At 35.0% G+C, this 22,052-nt stretch overlaps 2 protein-coding genes across 2 annotated transcripts in view; one reads left to right on the top strand and one right to left on the bottom strand.

The window, feature by feature from the left end:
- The window catches only part of LOC133205627 (cytochrome P450 4F1-like), a 19,238-nt gene extending 1,654 nt beyond the window's left edge, over positions 1–17,584 (top strand). Inside the window, exons 2-11 of the mRNA XM_061341467.1 lie at positions 3,297–3,450; positions 9,132–9,313; positions 14,144–14,268; positions 15,347–15,412; positions 15,503–15,626; positions 15,736–15,865; positions 16,003–16,132; positions 16,313–16,594; positions 16,686–16,751; positions 17,020–17,584. Coding sequence (XP_061197451.1) covers positions 3,297–3,450; positions 9,132–9,313; positions 14,144–14,268; positions 15,347–15,412; positions 15,503–15,626; positions 15,736–15,865; positions 16,003–16,132; positions 16,313–16,594; positions 16,686–16,751; positions 17,020–17,119 — 1,359 coding nt within the window. The 3' untranslated portion in view covers positions 17,120–17,584. The remainder of the gene's footprint in view (positions 1–3,296; positions 3,451–9,131; positions 9,314–14,143; positions 14,269–15,346; positions 15,413–15,502; positions 15,627–15,735; positions 15,866–16,002; positions 16,133–16,312; positions 16,595–16,685; positions 16,752–17,019) is intronic.
- Positions 17,278–22,052, bottom strand: part of LOC133172002 (uncharacterized) — a 106,050-nt gene continuing 101,275 nt past the window's right edge. The window contains exons 207-215 of the mRNA XM_061306800.1: positions 21,693–21,804; positions 21,359–21,566; positions 20,613–20,816; positions 20,205–20,427; positions 19,734–20,037; positions 19,103–19,126; positions 18,941–19,002; positions 18,741–18,772; positions 17,278–18,580 (exon numbers count right to left, since the gene is read on the bottom strand). Coding sequence (XP_061162784.1) covers positions 17,939–18,580; positions 18,741–18,772; positions 18,941–19,002; positions 19,103–19,126; positions 19,734–20,037; positions 20,205–20,427; positions 20,613–20,816; positions 21,359–21,566; positions 21,693–21,804 — 1,811 coding nt within the window. The 3' untranslated portion in view covers positions 17,278–17,938. The remainder of the gene's footprint in view (positions 18,581–18,740; positions 18,773–18,940; positions 19,003–19,102; positions 19,127–19,733; positions 20,038–20,204; positions 20,428–20,612; positions 20,817–21,358; positions 21,567–21,692; positions 21,805–22,052) is intronic.

Genomic DNA, 22,052 nt, shown 5'->3' with positions numbered 1-22,052 from the left:
ACATCTTTTAGCATTTAGAGTTTTCACTGTCAAACATTATTGTTATAAAGATACAATGCATTAAATTCTTTGGTTACTTATTCTTAGGAGCTCTATTTGAATTTTGTCCTCCTCCCCCACCAGGGCTCCGTCCTTGACTCCCATTTACCAGGTCATTGCATCCCCGTTCGTATGCTAGGAAAAAATATCTTATCAAAGACATGTTATTTGGAGAGGGAATTTTTCCCACCCTGAATCAACATGTTCATTATAATATTTTTTTTTCAATATGTCTTTTATTTTATTTCATTTTACCCCCCCCCCCTCCCTCTCTCTCTCGGTTCATTCTATACATGTACCAAATGATTTATGCCTACTGTTCAATCCAGTTTATGTATCATGAATAAAATATATTTTAAACTAAACCGCCGTTCCTAATGCAAAAACCTGAATCTGCTCCTCTGGTTATCCTCCTTGGCCCCAATTTATGCTGGGGGCAATAAAGGCAACATTGATAAAAAATGAATTTGTAGATAAATTATCATAGAAAAATTGATAAACACTCTGTAATAACCTTTTCTGAAAACGAAAATAAACAATATTCTTGAGTGGGTAGTACTTCGTAAAATTTGAATTTAGATACCTTGTGAAATTTTTTCATGTATGTATGTATTTTTATAATCAAAATACGTGCCTTTTGGAAAAGCCCTCAAAGTCCCACTAAAGCCTTCATAACTTATTATTGGCAGAAAACTTTGACAGTTGTTTCTTCAAATTCATTTGTAATTTGTATCCTGGTTGTCTCATATAGGACTACTCATATATTTTACAAGAAATCGTTAAGCAATATAATTTGTTATAACAATACACACAAAATATTACACATGTGTAAAGAAGGAAAAAATAGGTCTTCTCCCATTTTGACCCCTGTGTTGACATTGAAAAAAGTGTTGATTTGAATGGACGACGTTGAAATCATATTTAATTGTCCGGAACTTCGAATTTTTCTCGAAGGATCCAACATTCTGTATTTCTTCTACATAATCCCTGGATCCAGAGGAGCAGATTCAGGTTTTTGCATTAGGAACGGCGGTTTAGTTTAAAATATATTTTATTCATGATACATAAACTGGATTGAACAGTAGGCATAAATCATTTGGTACATGTATAGAATGAATCGAGAGAGAGAGGGAGGGGGGGGGGTAAAATGAAATAAAATAAAAGACATATTGAAAAAAAAATATTATAATGAACATGTTGATTCAGGGTGGGAAAAATTCCCTCTCCAAATAACATGTCTTTGATAAGATATTTTTTCCTAGCATACGAACGGGGATGCAATGACCTGGTAAATGGGAGTCAAGGACGGAGCCCTGGTGGGGGAGGAGGACAAAATTCAAATAGAGCTCCTAAGAATAAGTAACCAAAGAATTTAATGCATTGTATCTTTATAACAATAATGTTTGACAGTGAAAACTCTAAATGCTAAAAGATGTAAATCCAGATTAACATATTGGTCAAAAGCTGTAGCTGCAGAGCTTGTACATTTATTATTTTCACAAATCCAACTTATAAAAAGATTTCTGATCTCATCTGGCTTCCATAGATCTGTATGCACTTTCACTTTATCAAAATTATTAATTTGTTATAACAAATTATTAATTTGTTATAACAAATTATTAATTTGTTATAACAAATTATTAATTTGTTATATCAAATTGATAATTTGTTATATCAAATTAGTAATCTGTTATAACAAATTAGTAATCTGTTATAACAAATTAGTAATTTGTTTTAACAAATTAGTAATTTGTTTTAACAAATTGATAATTTGTTATAACAAATTAGTAATTTGTTATAACAAATTAGTAATCTGTTATAACAAATTAGTAATCTGTTTTAACAAATTAGTAATCTGTTATAACAAATTAGTAATTTGTTAAAACAAATTAATAAAAGATACTGCTGCGGCCCTAATACGCTTCCGTAGTAATATGTATCAGGACCGTAGGAAGCAAATTCAGTTGGGGGGGGGGGGGGGCACAACCATACGTTTGCAGTTGACAGTTGAGGGGGCACTACCAAGCAAACAAAAAAAAAGTCATCAGACGTTCTTATTGAGGGGGCACAAGCATATAGTATCTATGTTTACTATAGTAATCTAAATATCGGCAAAATTATTGGGGGGCATGCCCCCCCGTGCCCCCCCTCCCCCCGGTTCCTACGGCCCTGTTGTATGATGTTGACAAAAATGATGATGATATCGAAAATTTCATGAGATAACTAATCTATCATTTTTTCAACTTGATGCAGTGAAGCAGATGCAATGGCCGCTATAATTGAAATACATGAGTACAAGTAATACTGTGAAGAGGAAACTAGTACAAATAACATGATTAATATACAAATCTCTCTCTCTCTCTCTCTCTCTCTGATATTTCAATCAAACATCCGCTTTCTGATAAAAAGTGATCTCATCAAAATTGAATGTATAATTTTCGATAAAAAAAGAGAACTTTTATCACATTTGGTTCACTGCTATCCAGTGCACTAAATGTTTTACTCAATATTTCACAATATAACTAAAGAAGCATTTAAGAATATAATTCTATAGACTGAAGCAGATTTAAAAAATGTTGACCCCCAGTAGTATCGATACATGTATAAGAATCACACAAAAATATAATCCAGATAATTATTAACTACTGAACACAGAAATTAACAATCTCTAAATATGTTTAACAAGAAAATAAGAATACCCCAATTTATCAGATAAATCCAAAATTCCGGTATATTGGCATGCCGGAGGGGGGGGGGGGGGGGGGTATCACACTGGTGTACACCAATCCTGACATAATTTTCTGACCAAAAAGTTTTCTCTCAACATTATTGCTTGTTTACTTATCTGTTTGCCATAGATCCAGTGTGGGTGTGTGTGGGTGTGTGAGGGTGTGAGTGAGGCTGTGTGTGTGTGAGTGTCTGTGTGTTCAAGACACCAGAAAATAGTTTTCAAAATAATATAGTGGCGACAAAATCTGCATACGTTCACAGTACATATTGTCACTGACTACAATATGTGCCGATGTTTGACTGTACATTTTGTCGTCCTTCTGAAGGAGGAAAAAGGGCTCGTCTCGGGTTGGGTCATTTAAAATTCATGTACTGTCTTTATACTTTATACAAGTACTGTAGTATAGTTCTTGTATATAAATATATAAGTACATGAATGGACAAACAATTAACTCTACCATAAATGAAAAAAGCAGCTGCAATTGTACACTGTATATAAAATTTATTCAATTTGACTTTATTTTTAGTTTTTAGGGAAAGGGGGGAGTAATACTCGACTACAACGAGCTTTACAGTGGACAGCCAAATATCCCAAATTCTTCATCACGTACTTTGGTCCGCTAAGAGTGGCGTGTACCCTCAACCATCCAGATACAGTCAAAGTCCTACTAAAGGGAGCAGGTATGGGCTCTGAAAAAAAACAAACAAAATCCCTAAGTTCATATGTAAGATTCATACTTTATTAAGGGATGATAGGTTAATAAGGCATATTACTTAAAGAGGGCATCAGAGGGTGTCAAACTCAGAGTACTGTCAAAGACACAATATTGCCATTTATTTTTACCATATTGTACATATATTGTTTTACATGTGTAACCATCCCCCAAGTTTTGGTTTAGTTTTTAGCTTACTAGAGCCAAAGGATCAATTGAGCTTTTCCGATCAATATTTGTCCGTTGTCTGTCGTCATTGTTGTCGTGAACTTTTCACATTTTCATCTTCTTCTCCAGAACCAACGGGTCAATTTCAACCAAAGATGGCATATAGTATCCTTGAGTAAAATGAATTCAAGTTTATTCAAATGAGGGGCCACGCCTTTTTCCATGGGGATATAATTAAGAACAAGCAAAACTTGGGTGGGGTCATTTAAAAATCCTCTTCTCAAGAACCATTGGGCCAGAAAAGATGAAACTCATGTAAAAGCATCCTGACATAGAGCATAGTGAAGTTTCTTCAAATTATAACCTCTGAGGGTAGGGTAGGGCCACTATGAGTGATCAAATTTTCCATGGGAAAACAGAGGAAACATGCATCATTATATTCTCAAGAACAAATCAAATTACTCAGAAGTACAGAGAGCTAGGCTCATTTACAGAGTGGTGAAAAAAGACTTTTTTTACATGAAATATACATGTATTAAAATTGTAATTACAGATAAATAAATAATAAGTTCAGAATGGCATAAAGCATTAAAAAATGTCAAAAAAATAAATAAAATATAGTTAGAATTTAACATTGTAAACAATATATCACATTGTCATTCTGGGATCTTATACCATTTACAGAAGTAAATACACGGCCAAGAACACGTTAAGTTCCTAGGCAGTACCGTTGTCAGAAACCTTTACAGTTAAGCACTAAAACTGGTTCGTTGTCATGAACATACAGGTGAGGTTATGATAAAATCCGTCCGGTGTCATGCAAAAGATACAAGAATTTATACATAATGCCTAAATTTTAACGTTTTTGACAAATTCTAAGAATAAATTTGAATTTTGGGAAACAGATACAACATTCAGTATCCCATACAAAGATTTATGTATTTGATATCCTTAACACATTTTGAGGAGTTTTGGTTGGCGATCACATGCCCATGTGTGAAGGCATGATCGTGAGCTGGAAAATTATATATTTCTTATATTTAATTCATCGAAATGGTTGTTTTCTTTTAAAATACGAAGAGAAACTTCATTTTCAATGTATTAGGCAAATTTAGACCTATTCTCGGAACTCAGGGCCATTGAAAAGTGTGGAATCTTTTTCATGCCAGAATCTAAAAAAAAAAAAAAAAGTACACTTCATGTACTGTAGATTCCTAAATATACGCCAGGAATAAATTATTGCGTAATTACGCGAGAAGCATCACTCGCAAAATAAAATTACACGCTTTTATTTTTATGGTGCTTTAATGTATGTAAAATCTCTAGATAAATCACCCCTTCGCGAATTATTTTTCTCGCGATTTGACGCCCTTGGGCCATTTTGCGATATTAAGTACTCGCCTAAAATAAGGAAGCTACAGTATGTACTTTCACATAAGTATCATCTCTTCCGATCGAGAAGTTCTTGAGAAGTAATTTTTAAAGGATTATTATTAAATATTCTATTAAAACTTTGATCACCTATTGTAGCCCCATCCTTTCCCAGAGATGATCTGAATAAAAATGAATCTACACTTTATAATGAAACTTTCACATAAGTTTAAACTTTTCTGACACAATGGTTCTTGGGAAGATTATTTCAAGATGTCACTAAATTTTCACTAATTCTTAATTATACATGTACTTTGTTGAGAGAGGGCATGACCACTAGTTTAAACAAACTTGACTCCCTTTATCCACGTTTGCTTTCTGGTAAGTTTGGTTAAAATTGAAATTGGCTAGTAGTTCCTGAGAAGAAGGTGAAAAGTTTACCGACAGACAGACGGACGACACAAGTAATGTGATCAGAAAAGCTCACTAGAGCTCAATAGAGCTATCAGCTCAGGTGAGCTAAAAATATGTCAACCTCTACACCAATTATATCGGCACTCATATGAGAATTAAGCAAAAAAAAATGAATTCCAGATAACATTTCTACTGAACAAATAACTTTTAATTTCATATCCATGTATATACAACGAGAAAAAAGAAGACTGATTTTTCAAATATCTCAAGAATTACGGTATTTTGACATATCATAGTCGTGTAAACTAATGCTGGACACAATTTTCTGAGCAACACCATTTCTCCCTACAGTATTGCGAGTAATGCTAAATAAATACAACTTGTTTACTTATTTATCAGCGAAACACTTTGTCTTTCCTTCGGTCTGTCTAGCTCCCTCTCTTTGTCTGTGTTTGTGTGTCAATCTCTCTCTCTCTCTCTCCACGACCATAGTAAACATTCAACAAAATATATAGGAGACAAAATGTACCAATGGTCACAGTACATATTGTCGCTGACGACAAAGCGTGCCGATGCTTGACTGTACATTTTGTCTTCCATTACGCAGGAGGAAGAAAAAGGCTCGTCTCTGTACAAATTGTCGCCGGCGACAATATATATCGATGGACGACGATATGTGCAGTCAGGGTAGGTACATTTTGTCGCCGAGGACAACATGTACAAATGACAATATGTAAGCATCCTCAGATAGTGTTAATTCAAATTTGTTCAAATCATGATCCCCACTGGTAGGATGGGGTTACAATTTGCAACAAAGTTTTACATATTAAGAATATATAGGGAAATCTTTAAACATCTTTTTCTCAAGAACAGCAAAGCTAAGTCAAGTCATACTGATATGGAAGCATCCTCAGGCTGTTCAGATTCAAATTTGTTCAAATTGTGACCCCTTGGAGGAGGAGGGGGGGGGGTAGGATGGGGCACAATTTGTGATCTTAATTTTACATTAGAAAATATGTAGAGGAAAAACTCTGCTGATGAAGATTGACTCAGGTGAGCTCTGTGGCCCATGGGCCACTTGTTTGATCATAACTTGATGAAAAACTCTAAACAATTATTTTTGAAGAGGGTGGGGGTGGTGATGTTATTTTTTCAATGTCCTGTGCAAAATGCACTTTTTGCCAGCTAGTTGCGCTGTTGAAACATAATGTTTACATCAATATTTGTTCAAATTATGGAAAAAACAAGCTAATTCAGAGAATTTGTGTCCCCCGCTTAGGGAAAAAAGAAGAGCATGCGCAGTTCGGTGGGGGGGGGGGTCACACTGCCCCCCTGTATTTGTAGCATTATTAAATGTATACATGTATATTGAAGCAAATTTAAAAAAAGCCGATATGGATATAAGGATTTGATTGCTTATTCTTTAATATGTACATAGAAGATTCTTTTTAATATATACAGAATATTTATCACACTGTAATAATGATTTTATGAGTTTGTACACGCCAGACATCATAACTTTTTCATTTCACATGTTAAATAGTATCATTTAGTAAATCCAAAAAAAGAAAAAAAGAACATTTAAAAAAAAAGAAGAGAGAATCGTCCGGGGTTTGAACCCGGGCCTCCCGCTTGATTAGCGAGCTTCATACCACTAGACCACAGAGACACTTATTTATACAATAAATTAAATGCAAACATGAAGTCACATATAATGTTTATTTTCACGTTCGATATTGTCAAAATTTTAATCAATACATGGTGTCTAATTTAGCCTTTACTAAACAGTTCTAATATATGTAATTAGAATATAAACAGATAAAGTCCGCCGACAACCTGTATTATACGTAATAACACTCCACATGCCCATGTGCTAAACGACTTTTAATACAATAAATAAATAAAATAAAAAAAACGGGGTGCGTAGTTAGAATAATCTAACTGTGTCTCGGGACAGACCCTCACCACAGTTAGAATGCCTCCCATATACCCGTAATGTAGCAGAAAATTGCAGAATCGCTCCGAAACGATTTTGGAGAAAATTAATGAAGTTGCATTGAAAATAACAGTCAAATTAATCATAACAAACCTTTTTGAGACTGTAAATACCTTTCATCTAAAAATTTAATGCATATTATGGAAGAATTCAACACTTTTTCACCAACGTTTTTTACTCGCTTCAAATTTACACACCATGTTGACATTCGGAACTCTCGGGATTGACAACACACGAAACGCATTCTATCGTTAAACCGGGTCTGTAGGATATTTATCATTTTCTGTCTAGGGGTGGGACACTTCGAGAGAGGCTATAGGGAGTTATGGAATAAAATTTCATTGCAAAAGCTTCTTGAGGTATGGCCCGGAAACAAAAGTGTTACACACAGACGGAATTTATGACCTTGAACTTTGACCTTTTGACCTCAAAATCTATAGAGGTCTTCCTTAGGCCACAGGGTCTTGTCATGTAAAAATTTATTAGAAAAGCTCAAAGAATTCGCGAGATATCGCGCGGAAACGAAAGTGATAAAACAGACAGAATTTATGAAGTTATGACCTTGACTTCGACCTTTTGACCTCAAAATCAATACACTTCTTCTTTAGGCGATAGGGAGTTGCTATGCAAAATTTCATTGCGAAAGCTCAAAGGGTTCTCGAGATATCGTGCGGAAACGAAAGTCTTACAGACAGACAGAAATACAGACGGACGGACGGACGGACAGACAGACCCAAATTAATATCCCCCACTTTCAGTGAAAGCGGGGGACAATAATAGTAAGAATTTTATAAAGGAATGAATGTGATCTACTTAATTTCACCCGTATTCAGGTACCAGTTGAAATTCAATGTTTGCGCACATTAAAAAAATATGTTTGCTGCAACATATACCTTTGCATGTAACTCTGTATGCAAAGACAAGTCCAGGAACTTATTGTTCAGAAATACCGGTAGTGAAAATTTGGTGGCATATTTTAAAAATCTTCTTCTCAAGAACCCCAGGCCCAAAAAAGTTGAAACTTATAGGAAACCTTTGTTATAAAGTGTAGATTCAAGTTTGTTCAAATCATGACCCCTGGGGGTAGGGTGGGGCCACAATGGGAGATCAAAGTTTTACATAGAGGAAAAAAATCTTCAAAAATCTTCTTCTCAAGAACAGCAAAGCCATGTTTGGTCAAGTTGATATGGAAGCATTCTCAGGTATTGTAGATACAAGTTTGTTCAAATCATGACCCCCCCGGGGAAGGAGGGGGGCACAATGGGGGATCAAATTTTTACATAGGAATATAAAGAAAAAACCTTTGTCTCAAGAACAGCAAAGCCATGTTAAGTCTTATTGATATGGAAGCATCCTCGGGTAGTGTAGATTAAAGTTTGTTCAAATGATATTACCCCTTGGGGTAGGGAGGGGCCACAAGGGGTATCAAATTTTTATAAAGGAATATATAGGAAAAAATCTTCTGCTCAAGAACAGCAAAGCCATTTGTTATATTGATATGGAAGCATCCTTAGGAAGTTTAAAATTCCCCCCCCCCCGAAACTTTTCAATACTGAATTGATTTGTGCTTTTTCCTAGCCATTGTGCTCAGGTGAGCGATGTGGCCCATGGGCCTCTTGTTTTCCTGAAAATTTTCATATAAATGATTATATCCTTTGTCAACAGTATATCAATTCACATATTTGCTGCTATACATGTAGATCCCAAACCTGCTGGTTTTGGTGAAGCGTATCGTCACGCGCTTCCATGGCTGGGAGAAGGGCTTCTGATTGCCGGAGGTAAAAGGTGGGCAAGATCTCGACGTCTGCTGACACCAGCATTCCACTTCGACATTCTCAAACCCTATATCTGTGTGTACAGAGAATGTGCAGGACTTTTGGAGGTAGGGAATTATTTTGTCATTGAAAATAGATGTATTGAAATCAAATCTGCTATCAAGCTCCAAGCATGACCCTTATTGGAATGTGAATGATCATGTTTATACATTTCTTGTCCCATAAGAACATTGATCTCTCTTTGACAACTGAATTTGGAGTGAGACTACTCAATCCAAGGCCATATATATACAGGTACATGTAAAGTGACATTTTCAGGCAAACTTGTTATACCCCCCGCAAACGAAGTTTAGGGGGGGGGGGTATATTGGAATCAGCTTGTCCGTCTGTCTGTCTGTCCGTCTGTCTGTAGACGAGATTTTGTCCGGACCATTTCTTGGAAACTGTTACAAGGATTTGTCTGAAAATTTGTACACTTATTCTTCGCCATATGAAGGTGTGCACCTGGTATTTTCATCATGATTGGATAATTTTTTTGCATCTTACAGGTGTTTTTTTTTTTCATTTTTATGCCCCACCATGAATATGGCCGGGGCATATAGTGTTTGTCATGTCCGTCTTCCGTCCTTCTGTCTGTCCTTCCGTCACACTTTGCGTTTAGCTCTGTTCAAAGCTCAGTTTCAAAGAAACTCAAACTTCATATGCTGATAGATATTGATGAGAGCTATGCAACTGCATCAACATTTTTTGACCTTGACCTTTCTTTTGACCTTGACCTCTGAATTAGTGTTTAGCTCAGTTTTAATGAAACCATTCAAGATATTTTTAACAAACTTCATATGCTGATACATACTGATGAGAGCTATTCAACTGCATCAATATTTTTTACCTTGACCTTTCCTTTGACCTTGACCTCACTTTTCTTAAATAAGTGTTTAGGTCAGTTTTAAAGATACCATTCAAGATAGTGTTATCAAACTTCATATGCTGATACATACTGATGAGAGCTATTCAACTGCAGCAACATTTTTTGACCTTGACCTTTCCTTTGACCTTGACCTCACTTTTCTTAAATTAGTGTCAAACTTCATATGCTGATACATACTGATGAGAGCTATTCAACTGCATCAATATTGTTTACCTTGACCTTTCCTTTGACATTGACCTCACTTTTTTAAAATAAGTGTTTAGCTCAGTTTTAAAGATACCATTCAAGATAGTGTTATCAAACTTCATATGCTGATACATACTGATGAGAGCTTTTCAACTGCATCAACATTTTTTGATCTTGACCTTTCTTTTGACCTGACCTCACTTTTCTTAAATTAGTGTCAAACTTCATATGCTGATACATACTGATGAGAGCTATTCAACTGCAGCAACATTTTTTGACCTTGACCTTTCCTTTGACCTTGACCTCACTTTTCTTAAATTATTGTTTAGCTCAGTTTTAAAGAAACCATTCCTAATATTTTTATCAAATTTCATATGCTAATACATACTGATGTAACATTTTCAACTGCATCAACAATTTTTGACCTTGACCTTTCCTTTGACCTTGACCTCACTTTTCTTAAATTAGTGTCAAACTTCATATGCTGATACATACTGATGTAAGCTATTCAACTGCATCAATATTTTTTCACCTTGACCTTTCCTTTGACCTTGACCTCACTTTTCTCAATTTGTGTTAAAATGTTGTGTTACTAATATACCCTCGGCGGGGCATTCATGTCCTATGGACATATTTCTAGTTATTATGTGGTTTTGTCCTGATCTGTTCCCAGAGACTATTGCATAGATTTGTATGAAAATTTGTACACTTATTATTTACCATATGAAAATGTTCACCTGGTATTTTCAACATTATTTGATAATTTTTCTGCATTTTACAGGTGTTTTTTTTCATTTTTATTGACTTAGTCATTTTGGGTTTATGTCTAAGGTTTGAGACATAGAATCTAGAACATCTGTACAAAAATGTGAACTACAGCTTAAAACTACTCATTAGAAGTAAAAAAAAATCACAAAGTATTAAAAACAGTTTTTACATTACACAGCAGATAGTGTAAATCCATTTGTCCCTTGGGAGTAATGAGTGGACATGCATCCAGTTAAAGATTAATTAATGAGTTCAGTGTGGGAAGCTGTTAGGGCATCTCTGATCAAGGGGGTCTTATCTATATCTCCTGGGAATTGGGCAGAAAGAAATAAAGATTTCTGTTGTCTAAGTCTCTTAATTGTAATTTATGTCTGTCAAAACACATAGTTACTGGAAACAGCCTTCTATTTTTAAAATGAGTTTGATATAAAGGTATTAAGATCAATTTGATTTTGTATAATTAATTATGATATTTTTTTTTTCAACAATCAATTTGCAGAGTGTCATGTCTCACAAAGATGACAGATAGTTGCAAACTATTTTTTCAATGTAATAAAAATTACTAGTATTGATGTTTTATTAGGCTGCACCTTAGTTTCATTCATAAAAAAAAAATATAATTAGTAATTAAATTTTCACTTTAAATGTTTAAGCAAATTGTGAACACCTCTCACATCTAGAAAACATTAGTGATTTGGTACCTTCTCTGAAAAACCCAGTGGGGGGTATTTGTCCCTTTTGGACAGTTCTAGTAATAAATACAGTTACACAGGGCCAAAATAAAAAATAGGTTTGTTTCCTCTAACGCGACCGACCCACTTAAATCGTGCCGACTGAAAAGTTTTTTTAATAAGATTATTCAAATATTTATTTTTATTGTTTATCAACTTTATAAAACACAATTTCATCAAAATTCATTTTTTATCAGAACGGCGGCTTTTGTTTTACTCTCATTTGGCGCCCACAACATGTGGCCACAGAGGGTTATTTAGTGTTGTAAAACAACGGCGATGTATCAATCTTAATATACATCTTTAACTTATTAGAATCCTACACTCTTGAAAAATTTCCTGAATTCCATATACCATGACTAAGGAGTGTTAAGATGGTATTTACAAATGTGTCTTCTAATTAAAAATTAACTTACGTAGTAAGCATGACAAAGCCTGCCTCATGAGCAGAAGAGGGGCCCAATTTGTATATGCATATCAATAAATTTCACTCCATTTCATTCGTTTTGATCTAAAAAACACTTCATGTATGATTCTATTTTTACTATATAGGACCATATGATTTGTAAATATATCTTTGTATAATTATTTCATCTTGATGAATATGATTCGGATGTCGTTTCTTCATTCCTTTTATTTATGGGGTAAACTTTGTGACTATAACATTAGATATATGAAACTTTAATCATTTTAGATATGGTTTGGTTGAATTAAATATTGTTTATACAGGTACTCTCTTTTCAAATAGTGTTGAAATCTTTAAAGTTGGCTTATGGTACGGCTTCCCGAGACGTCCAGTGTATTTTTCTTTTCTTTACTTGGGCCCTTGAAAATAGGTTGTTTCTTTGCTTTAAAATACCTTTAAAAATTGCTGGGTCGACAACATTTGAACACCTGCCTGGTGGAGGGCTCCTAATTTAGACTTTTTCTCGGCACTTATGGCCATTGATCATAAAGCATCAATAAGGGATCTTAATCGTGCCAACATCTACATGTATACTGTGACACTGCATGGCCCTACGTTTTTTACGGTCTCATTTGACTGACTAGTTTCCACGCCCCACGTCGGGACCTGTGACTTAGAATAAGCTCCTGAATTACGTCGTGACTCCAAAACGAAACACTAGAATTACTTCACCACGCAAGGCCCTTGACATTTTATCTCTGTAAGCACCCGAAGATGATAGTAGGTTTGAAAAAAAATATACTCGATGGCCGATGGTTGAGTATTTGCGAATCTTGTCTTTTTGTAAAAATTCAATTTCAAAAAATTTACGCTGGCCTGAGATATTTCACAAGTTCAAGTGAATAGTATTTGTGAATTAATTTACCAAACATGTTGCTTTTAAATTTCATTTGTATGATATTCGGTTTAAAAATCGGTTTCTTTTGTTCTTTCTTATTTATAGAGATGTTATTCAATTTTCAGAATGTATTTTCAAAACTTGTCTACTCAACTTGAAATTTTAGGGTCGGGTTAGGGGAAACAAAGATATTTTTAATGATGACCTAGTCTTGTTATTTTTAAGAAAGTTAATAATTTCCCCCTTATTGTCCCCTTTCCTTTGATCCAGGAGTTATAACTTGAACAAAATAAAATTTACAATACTACTATGGGATGCTTGCATATACTAAGTGCAATAAACATGTACATTTAGATATAGAAATATATGGAAAACATGGCTTAATATACAATTATGTTCAACCCCTGTAAGAAGGAATCCTATATCCTGATTCATGACTTGAAAATCTACTGTATGTCTACTATTAATATGATTGATTGCAGCCTTGCTGTAGTGCAAAATATTCTTTAAAAACATTTTCCTATACATACTATGTAAATTAACTCACACTGTGTATAATCCTTTCTTAGGCAGTTGAGACTACAGCTTTTTTTTTTTGGGGGGGGGGGGGTTAAAAATAACAGTATGCTTGCAATTGTTTATTGACAATTAAGCTGCCTTGCTTTTCTGGATTGATTTCTTCTTGACCTTCTTATTAGACTGTGAATCCCATTGCCCTACTGTCTGTGGTCCATGATCAAATCAACTTGAATCAGTTCTACATATGATGAAACTTTTACCTTATTTTTCATTATTTCTAAGTTATCTCCCCTTGAAAGAGAATGTGTCTTTATATTTGAAATATTGAATTCCTTTTACTCAAGGATGCTTGTGCAAAGTTTTGTTGAAATTAGCCTAATTAATGATCTCATATGAAAAAATAAGATGAAATGTTTAGAGAGGAGACATCACAGACAGAGGGATGGACAGAAAAATGCAAACTGCAGATAGAAACATAATTCAAATTATAATTTTTTACAGGGAAATATTGAGAGGTTTGCTAAGGAAGAGAAAAGTTTTGAAGTATTTAGTCAGGTGTGTCTTTGTACACTAGACATCATTCTAAGGTGTGCCTTCTCTTACCAGACAAATTGCCAGACTCAAAGGTAGGTACTGATCTTTAATAAATATTTGTAACACTTGCATGTGTATACAGAGTTTATATTTGGCCTTTACTCAAGAGCAAACTTTTATGCCCCTGTATCCAAGATTTGGGGGTATATAGTTTTTGTCCCGCCCGTCCGTCTGTCTGTCTGCAAAAACTTTAAACTTCCCCATAACTTTTGATTGGTTGGAGCTATGACTTTCATATTTCACATGTGTATTCCTTGTGACAAGACCTTTCTTTGGGTACCGTCATATTTGACCTTTTGACCTTAGAGTTTGACCCACTTTTGCAAAATTTTATGAGATTTTAACCTTGGCCATAACTTTTGAACAGTTGGTGCTAGGGATTTCATACTTCACTTGTGTATTCCTTGTGACAAGACCTTCCTTTAGATACCAACAACTTTGACCATTTGACTTGACCTTGAAGTTTGACCTACTTTTGAAAAAAACTTCAACCTTGGCCAGAACTTTAGAACAGTTGATGCTAGGGCTTTCTTACTTCATGTATGTAATCCTTGTGACAGGACCTTCCTTTGGATACCAACAACTTTGACCTTTTGACCTTTACCTAGGAGTTTGACCTACTTTTGAAAAACTTTAACCTTGGCCATAACTTTTGAATGGTTGGTGCTTGGGCTTTTATACTTCACATATGTAGTCTTTGTGACAAGACCTTCCTTTGGATACCAACCACTTTTACCCTTTGACCTTGGAGTTTGACCCATTTTTTAAAAACTTTAACCTTGGCCATAATATGTGAACATTTGGTTCTAGGGCTTTCACATTTCACAAACATGTGTATCACTTGCAACAAGACCTTCCCTTGGGTCCCCATTTGACCTTGACGTCTTACTTACTTTTAAAAAACTTGAACTTCGCCATATAACTTTTGAACAGTTGGTGATAGGGTTTTCAAATTTCACATGTATATTCCTCGGAGACAAGACCTTTCTTTGGGTGCCAAATTTTTGATCTCTTGATCTGGAGTTTGACTTGCATTTGAGAAACTTTAACCTTCGCCATAAGCTGCCATATGGGGGCATCAGTGTTTCACAAACACATTTTGTTTTTAAGTGGTGAAGTTCATCCATACGTGAAAGCAGTCAATGAAATAGCAGATCTTTGGTTCTACAGAAACAGGTAGGGTTCCTGAAGATATAGAGATGAGATTTCTGTTCAATCAATAAAAGCAAAAATTACTAAGTAAAGCTTACATTTGAAACTATGTAGGACACCTTGGTTGTACCCAGACTTTATATACTACAACACAGAGGAGGGGAAAAGATTCCTTAAGAACTGCAATTATGTCCACAATGTCGCAACAGAAGTCATGGAAAAGAGACGAAAAGAGCTGGTATCACTAGTCCACATTATAATATTCTCGTAATAATTCAATTATATGTGTTGAAATCTTAGCAAAGTGTTTTGGTCTGCATGAACTTCTAGGTCTAATTTGGTTTTAGGAAACAGTAGATCTAACTTCTAAACGATATCTAGACTTTCTGGATATCCTTCTCACAGCGAAAGATGAAAAGGGTGTAGGACTCTCAGATGAAGAAATAAGGAATGAGGTGGACACTTTTTTATTTGAAGGTAAACATAAACAATAAACAATCGATGACTTTTTTAGTTTTTCTTCACATGGTCTGTCATTGGCAGGAAAAAAAAAACATTCAAAGACCAAATATGATAATTAATAGAAGTAATAGCATTACTTCCTTCTTAAAAAGGTCACGACACAACAGCCAGTGCAATATCGTGGATCCTATACTCACTCTCCCAGTATCCAGAATATCAAAGAGAATGTCAAAAGGAGATAGACCAGATTATATCAGAGAGCGAAGATGGGGAAATAGGATGGTATGTTGATCTATAAGGGATTCACTTTCAAGGTTACTAGATTTTAACAATCTCTGCTTAGTCATAAGTCTAACATAGAAAATGTACATCTGTAAGAATACCTGGCATTTTAATAAAGTTACATGTACTTCCTTATATTGCATTTTACTGACTTTTAAATTTAATAAATAATGTTTGAAGGGAGGATTTGGGAAAGCTACCATTCCTGACACAATGTATCAAGGAGGGAATGCGGCTGCATTGCCCTGTTCCCTTTATTGCCAGAAGCAACACAGCACCCATTACCATTGAAGGACACAAGATTCCAGCAGGAACAAACTTAGTGGCGAACATCTGGTGCCTCCATCACAATCCCATGGTCTGGGGCCAAGATCACATGGAATACAAACCAGAGCGATTCTCCAAAGAAAATCTTGCCAAAATGGACTCCTTTGCTTTCCTGCCATTCTCAGCAGGCCCCCGGTAAACAGTTGTTACAGTAGAGGCTTTTTGACAAATTATTTTGTTTTACTGATACTTTTGAGTCAATGAAGCATCAACTTATCTCTTTCAGAAACTGTATTGGGCAACACTTTGCAATGAATGAAGAGAAAATAGTACTTGCAAAGCTCCTTCACAGGTAATACATAATTCAATGTTTTCAGTCAAATAAAATTTCAATATTCAGCCCCAGTTTGGCGACTCACGAACCCTCCCTTCCAAAATACGACATTTAGTAAAAAATGTAGATTTTTTTTGTTGCACCTCATGTGGATTGCAATTTACAACCATTTTGCTCAATTCTGAATTTGTATAAAATGTAATATTAATTTTACAACAAATATGATTTTTTATACACGTATAGAATAAATAATTTTTAATTTCTTCATGTTAAAACTTCATTTCAGGTTTTCATTCTCCTTGGACAAAGACCACGAAGTTGAACATAATGCAGTGGCTGTGATGAGAGCCTTAAATGGCATACAATTATATGCTAAAGAAAGATGACACCCAGCATTTACAGTGGCAGTGTACAGATAAGCAACACCTGGTCTTGAACTACATAAAAGTTGACGAAAATTACGTCCATCTGGTGACAATACAACTTTAAAGTTGCATAAATGATCTTTCATAAATGAAAATAAAACAGCGTAATAAAGACAGAAAATAGTTTATTGGTGAAGAATTTCTAAATGTCAATTCATCAGAAACTTAAAAATATGCTTGCATGATTGAAATAAAAATAATTTTGGATGGATACTGAATAAAAAATTGTATCATCTATCACAGTTATTGTAGGTATTGTATACAAGTATAAATAAATCATCCCTGTAATGGAAGAAATTTATATTCAAAACCGAGTATGTGCGATTTAATTCAGATTTTTATACTGATAATTTCTGGATGTCATTTTGTCAGCTACTAGTATTTATTTTCCATCAAGCATAACTAATAAAATGTTGGTGTATCATTCATGAATTTTTTTGCATCTAAAAATAATTGCTTATAAATTTATCACAGCTGACAGTTTGATAATGCATATTCTATATCACAGATAGCCTTTCATTATAAATCATGGATATATTGCTTCTGCTTTTTCATATGGACGGAACAATCTCTCTAAATGCCTATCACTGGTGTAGACTTAAACTGATAAAAAACATGACAAAGACATTTAGAGTTAATATCACAGACAAGTACATACTATGAAAGACAAGTTTGTAATAAATATTGATTTGTCACTGTTGAGAAGTAAAAACAAAAGTCAGAAGGAAGGCAAAACAAAATCACATTTCTGGGGCTATATAGGTCTATGTCCAGTGGTCATCACAGATTGGTCATCTTGTTCCCTGTATCCTCAATGTCGGAGATGGTAAGCTCTGTAGACCGTGTCATTTCCAGAGTCTGGGGAGACCCCCGCTGAGATCCGGTGTGGTCCGAGGATGTTGGGTTGCTTCCAGAATACTGGCTTCCGTTTGGAGACTGGTGGCCTTCTACAGGTGACACTTTGTTGACCTTTGTCAGGGAGGGAGTGCTTGGTCGTACAGGTGTGGATCTTCCATTTGCAGAGTTTGCAGTGAAAATATCTGGAGTGTTGCATCTAGACCTATTAACTGGTGTACTTTGTCCATTTCCCATGATCTGGCTCTTGGTTGACACTGCATCATCTTCCACTGGTTGGACCTTGAGTCGGCGTTTTAGAGCTGCACTGCTTGATCTGGAGTCTGGAGTACCACTCCTGCCTTGACCATTTGCCATACCTGCATGGCCATTCACTCCTATAGGTACATTTTTTGGATGGAAGCTGTCTGGATGAGGATGTTCCCTTTGATTGTATGCTGACAGCGATGAAGGAGGGGCAGCATGAAGCAGGGGAGCAAAGCCAGACTTCATGTGTCTCTTGAACTGATGTCTCTCATCCTCTGGGTCATAATCATGTTCAATGTTGAGTGCTGGATTTTCAAAGCCCTGTCAAATTTGAAATTATTGTATTTTAAATGTGGATATTTATATCCAACATTTTTTAGTGCAGTTACTGTATTGTATAACAATTAAATCAACTCGTTTTAGAGATTAAAGAACAAAAAAAAGCAGTTAACTTGTACAAATGGGATAAATGAATGCTTACATCATAAGATTCATCAACAGACACTTTGTCATCTGCAAAATAAATAAAAGGATAATTAATGACCATATACATATAAATATCAGTGATGTACTTCTTTTGAGTTCCTCAAAACACATAATTTTAAAAGGATGCCTTTTTAATAAAACATTAAAACTGAAAGTAGTCATATACAGTGCATTAAGGATGTTCTGTTCACTTACCTAAAATCATGTCATCATCCATGTTAAATTCTGATCCCAAAGAGGACTGTGATCCAAAACTACTAAACAGAAAATAAAACAGTTTAAGATTTCAGTAAGTGTGGTTAAGCCAAGCTGTTAATATATTTTCTAATGAAATTGTTTACTTGGAATCATACTCACTTCTTTAACATGTAATCTTTTTCACTGAAAAGATAAAAAAAAAATGATGGAATAAAATCTTACACTTTTCTTGAGGCATTTGTAAATCAAAATAAGACAAGGAGAAATACAAAGGTTATCAAAGATTAAGAAGCTCATCTTGACAAATCTTAAATTCAAGTAAGACAAATTCTCATACCAGATGAATCCTGAATAAGATCTTTTTGTTATAAGCAAGTTCATTATTATACCCCTTCATTGAAGAACTTAAAAATACATGTCACTTGCATTTTCTAAGCATAGAGCATATAAATTCATCAATCAAATGCAAGTTTGGTCCAGGTGAGACTAGTAGTTTCTTGGGAAAGAAACTGCTTCAAAAACACTAATAACCACTCATCCAAAAAAATGTCAGATGTAACATTCAAAGTATGACTGGAAGTAATGCAAGTTTGGTTCAAGAAGAGTTAAACTTTATAGTTTAACCTTTGACACAAATCCCCTGCATGAGCTTAGTATGAGCCAGCGTATCTGAACTTCTACAAGGTCAGCTAACAATTTGCAATTAAACAGAGTTACTGCTTGTGTACATGAATTTAAGACCATAAATAATATTTTTAATAAATTTTCCAAATTTAGAAAAAAGTTTTACCTTCTTCTGTGTCTGTATCTGTATACTCCCACCACAACCAAAACAATAATCAGAATGAGGATGATCAATATAATAGAGATCATCCAGGGGAGGATCTCACAGTTTGGATTGTCCTCAGGGCAGGCACACACATAGTGGTTCAGTCTGTTGTAACAGACATAAGGCCTGATACATGGGTCACTTAAGCATTCATTGACATCATCCTCGCAGTATTTCCCTTGGTATCCCCCAGTACAGTTACAGCGATAGTAGGCATCAAAACTGTGTGTTCTGTGGGTATCATGACACGGGAAGAAGCTAGTGGCTGTAAAAAACAGAGCAAACATGAGTTTCACTTTGAAAAAAGTTGAGCTGAGATGAACAAATTGCTTTTAATGTATTAAGCACTAAATTGTCTGATTATTGAACCTCTGATATTTTCTTACAGATTTACCAATAGACAATTTGGTCTCTCTGTGCTTTTGTACTTACGATCACACATTCCTCCATTTCGACAGGGTGAGTCCATGATAGAAAATTTGACAGTGAGTGGTAGAGAGGTTCCATTTGAGCTATCCTCAAAATAAAAGTTCACTGTGAAATTGCCAAACACATCCATGGGTGTTGTAAAGTTGAGAATAAACGTTTTCCATGACATACGATTGGCTGCATGGGGCAGATTCTGGGTGAAATTATCACATGGCATCATAGTAGACTGTAACAAGACAAAATCATCATATTTACTTTGTATTAAGTATATCAAGTCAATTCTTAGACACTTATTTATTGAAATTCCTACATACATGTATATATTCAGGCGTTACTGATTTGGTGCTACATGTAAATAAACAATAAAACAATACAGACCTCTTAAAACAAAACCCTTAGGTATGTACTTACAGTTATTTCACCAGCACTTTCACAGTTAGGGTACAAAATTGGGACAGCTGTGTTTTCATTCCCTGTGGTCACATTACTCAGGGAAGGATCATTTATCTTGAAGATCATTGTGTCACCAGGTTCAATGTCATATGCTCCAAATAATGCAGTCCATGGTTCTTGCCAAACATGCTGATTGAAATCATAACGAGCTTCCCGCAACACCTTTAAAAGATACCAGTAGATGAAGCATACAAATTAGGAGCGTAGAAAGGAGTAGGACAGTACTGCACAAAGTTTTTTTGTTTGGCACTGATACAAAATTACTCAAATGCATTATTACATGGAACAATCTAAGTTTTAAAGGGAGGAAGTTTAAAAGATGCTAAGTCAAAATGAAGTCGAAGGGCCACAATTACCGGTAATACTCATCTGAGCAACCTGTTCTCAAGATTTTTAGCTCTTCTGAGCCAAAGGCTTAAAGAGCTAATGCTAATTTCAAGGCTTTATCTAAATATACAAGATACTTAGAAGCTTTAAATAGAAGTGATAGGTTGTACAGTTTATCAGAAGAGCGATTCAAGGCCCTTGGGCCTCTTGTTAAGACTTTTTTAAAATCTTTATTTCCATGAAAATTTTTCACCCATTAAAAAGACAAAGATTTGAAAAGTTCCCAGACAACAGATGCCAGATGGACAAATGTAAATCAGAAAAACTCAATTGAGCCTTTGGCTCAGGTAAGCAAAAAATTAAGAGTGAATACAAACCACAACAGGTTCTGTTGGGTCTGCTTGCAGCAGAGATTTCCCATTGTAGGAGGCAAACAGTACAGGCGGGTCATTAATAGATCGTATAGTGATAATGATGACATCTGTGGAGTTTGCAGGAGGAATTTCTGGGTCAGTCTGATTCTCATACATTGTAATGTTGATGTATTCAACTCCAGCACAGTCTGTGCATGGGGTATAGGTCAGGCTAGAGACAAACAGAAATAACAAATTGTTCATAGCTTTTCATATGATCTCTCTATGACATAAAAGAGCAACACATGACCCAAGTTGTAACAATAAAACATTCTACTACAAAGGTGAGTACACTTACAATCCAGTTTCTGAGAGTGTTGCATTTCCAAACTCTAATGTATGATCTGACAAGGTAAAAAAGATGGCATCCCCTTCTTCATCCGTAGCCTCCAACTGGTAGTTCACAGTGCCTGTTACCATCAAACATATTATATGTTACTATTCTACATACTATCTCTTACAGGACTTCTATCATAATTTTGTTTTCATTTTTCTTCATGAAGCTTTTCCTTTTGACAAGTAATATTGGGAATTACATATTTCAAATTTTTTGAAATCATTATTGAAATTCTTAAATATTTCACATTGGAAAGATCTTTTTATTGTCACTCTGCATTAGCACAAAAAAGTCTGATATAATGCAACAAGAATTAAAAAA

The sequence above is a fragment of the Saccostrea echinata genome, unplaced genomic scaffold, assembly GCF_033153115.1.
Source record: "Saccostrea echinata isolate AGI-Se365-2 ecotype Australia unplaced genomic scaffold, CSIRO_AGI_Sech_v1 ptg000054l, whole genome shotgun sequence".
Classification (NCBI taxonomy): Eukaryota; Metazoa; Mollusca; class Bivalvia; order Ostreida; family Ostreidae; genus Saccostrea; species Saccostrea echinata.
This window is presented reverse-complemented; position numbering and strand designations above follow the sequence as displayed.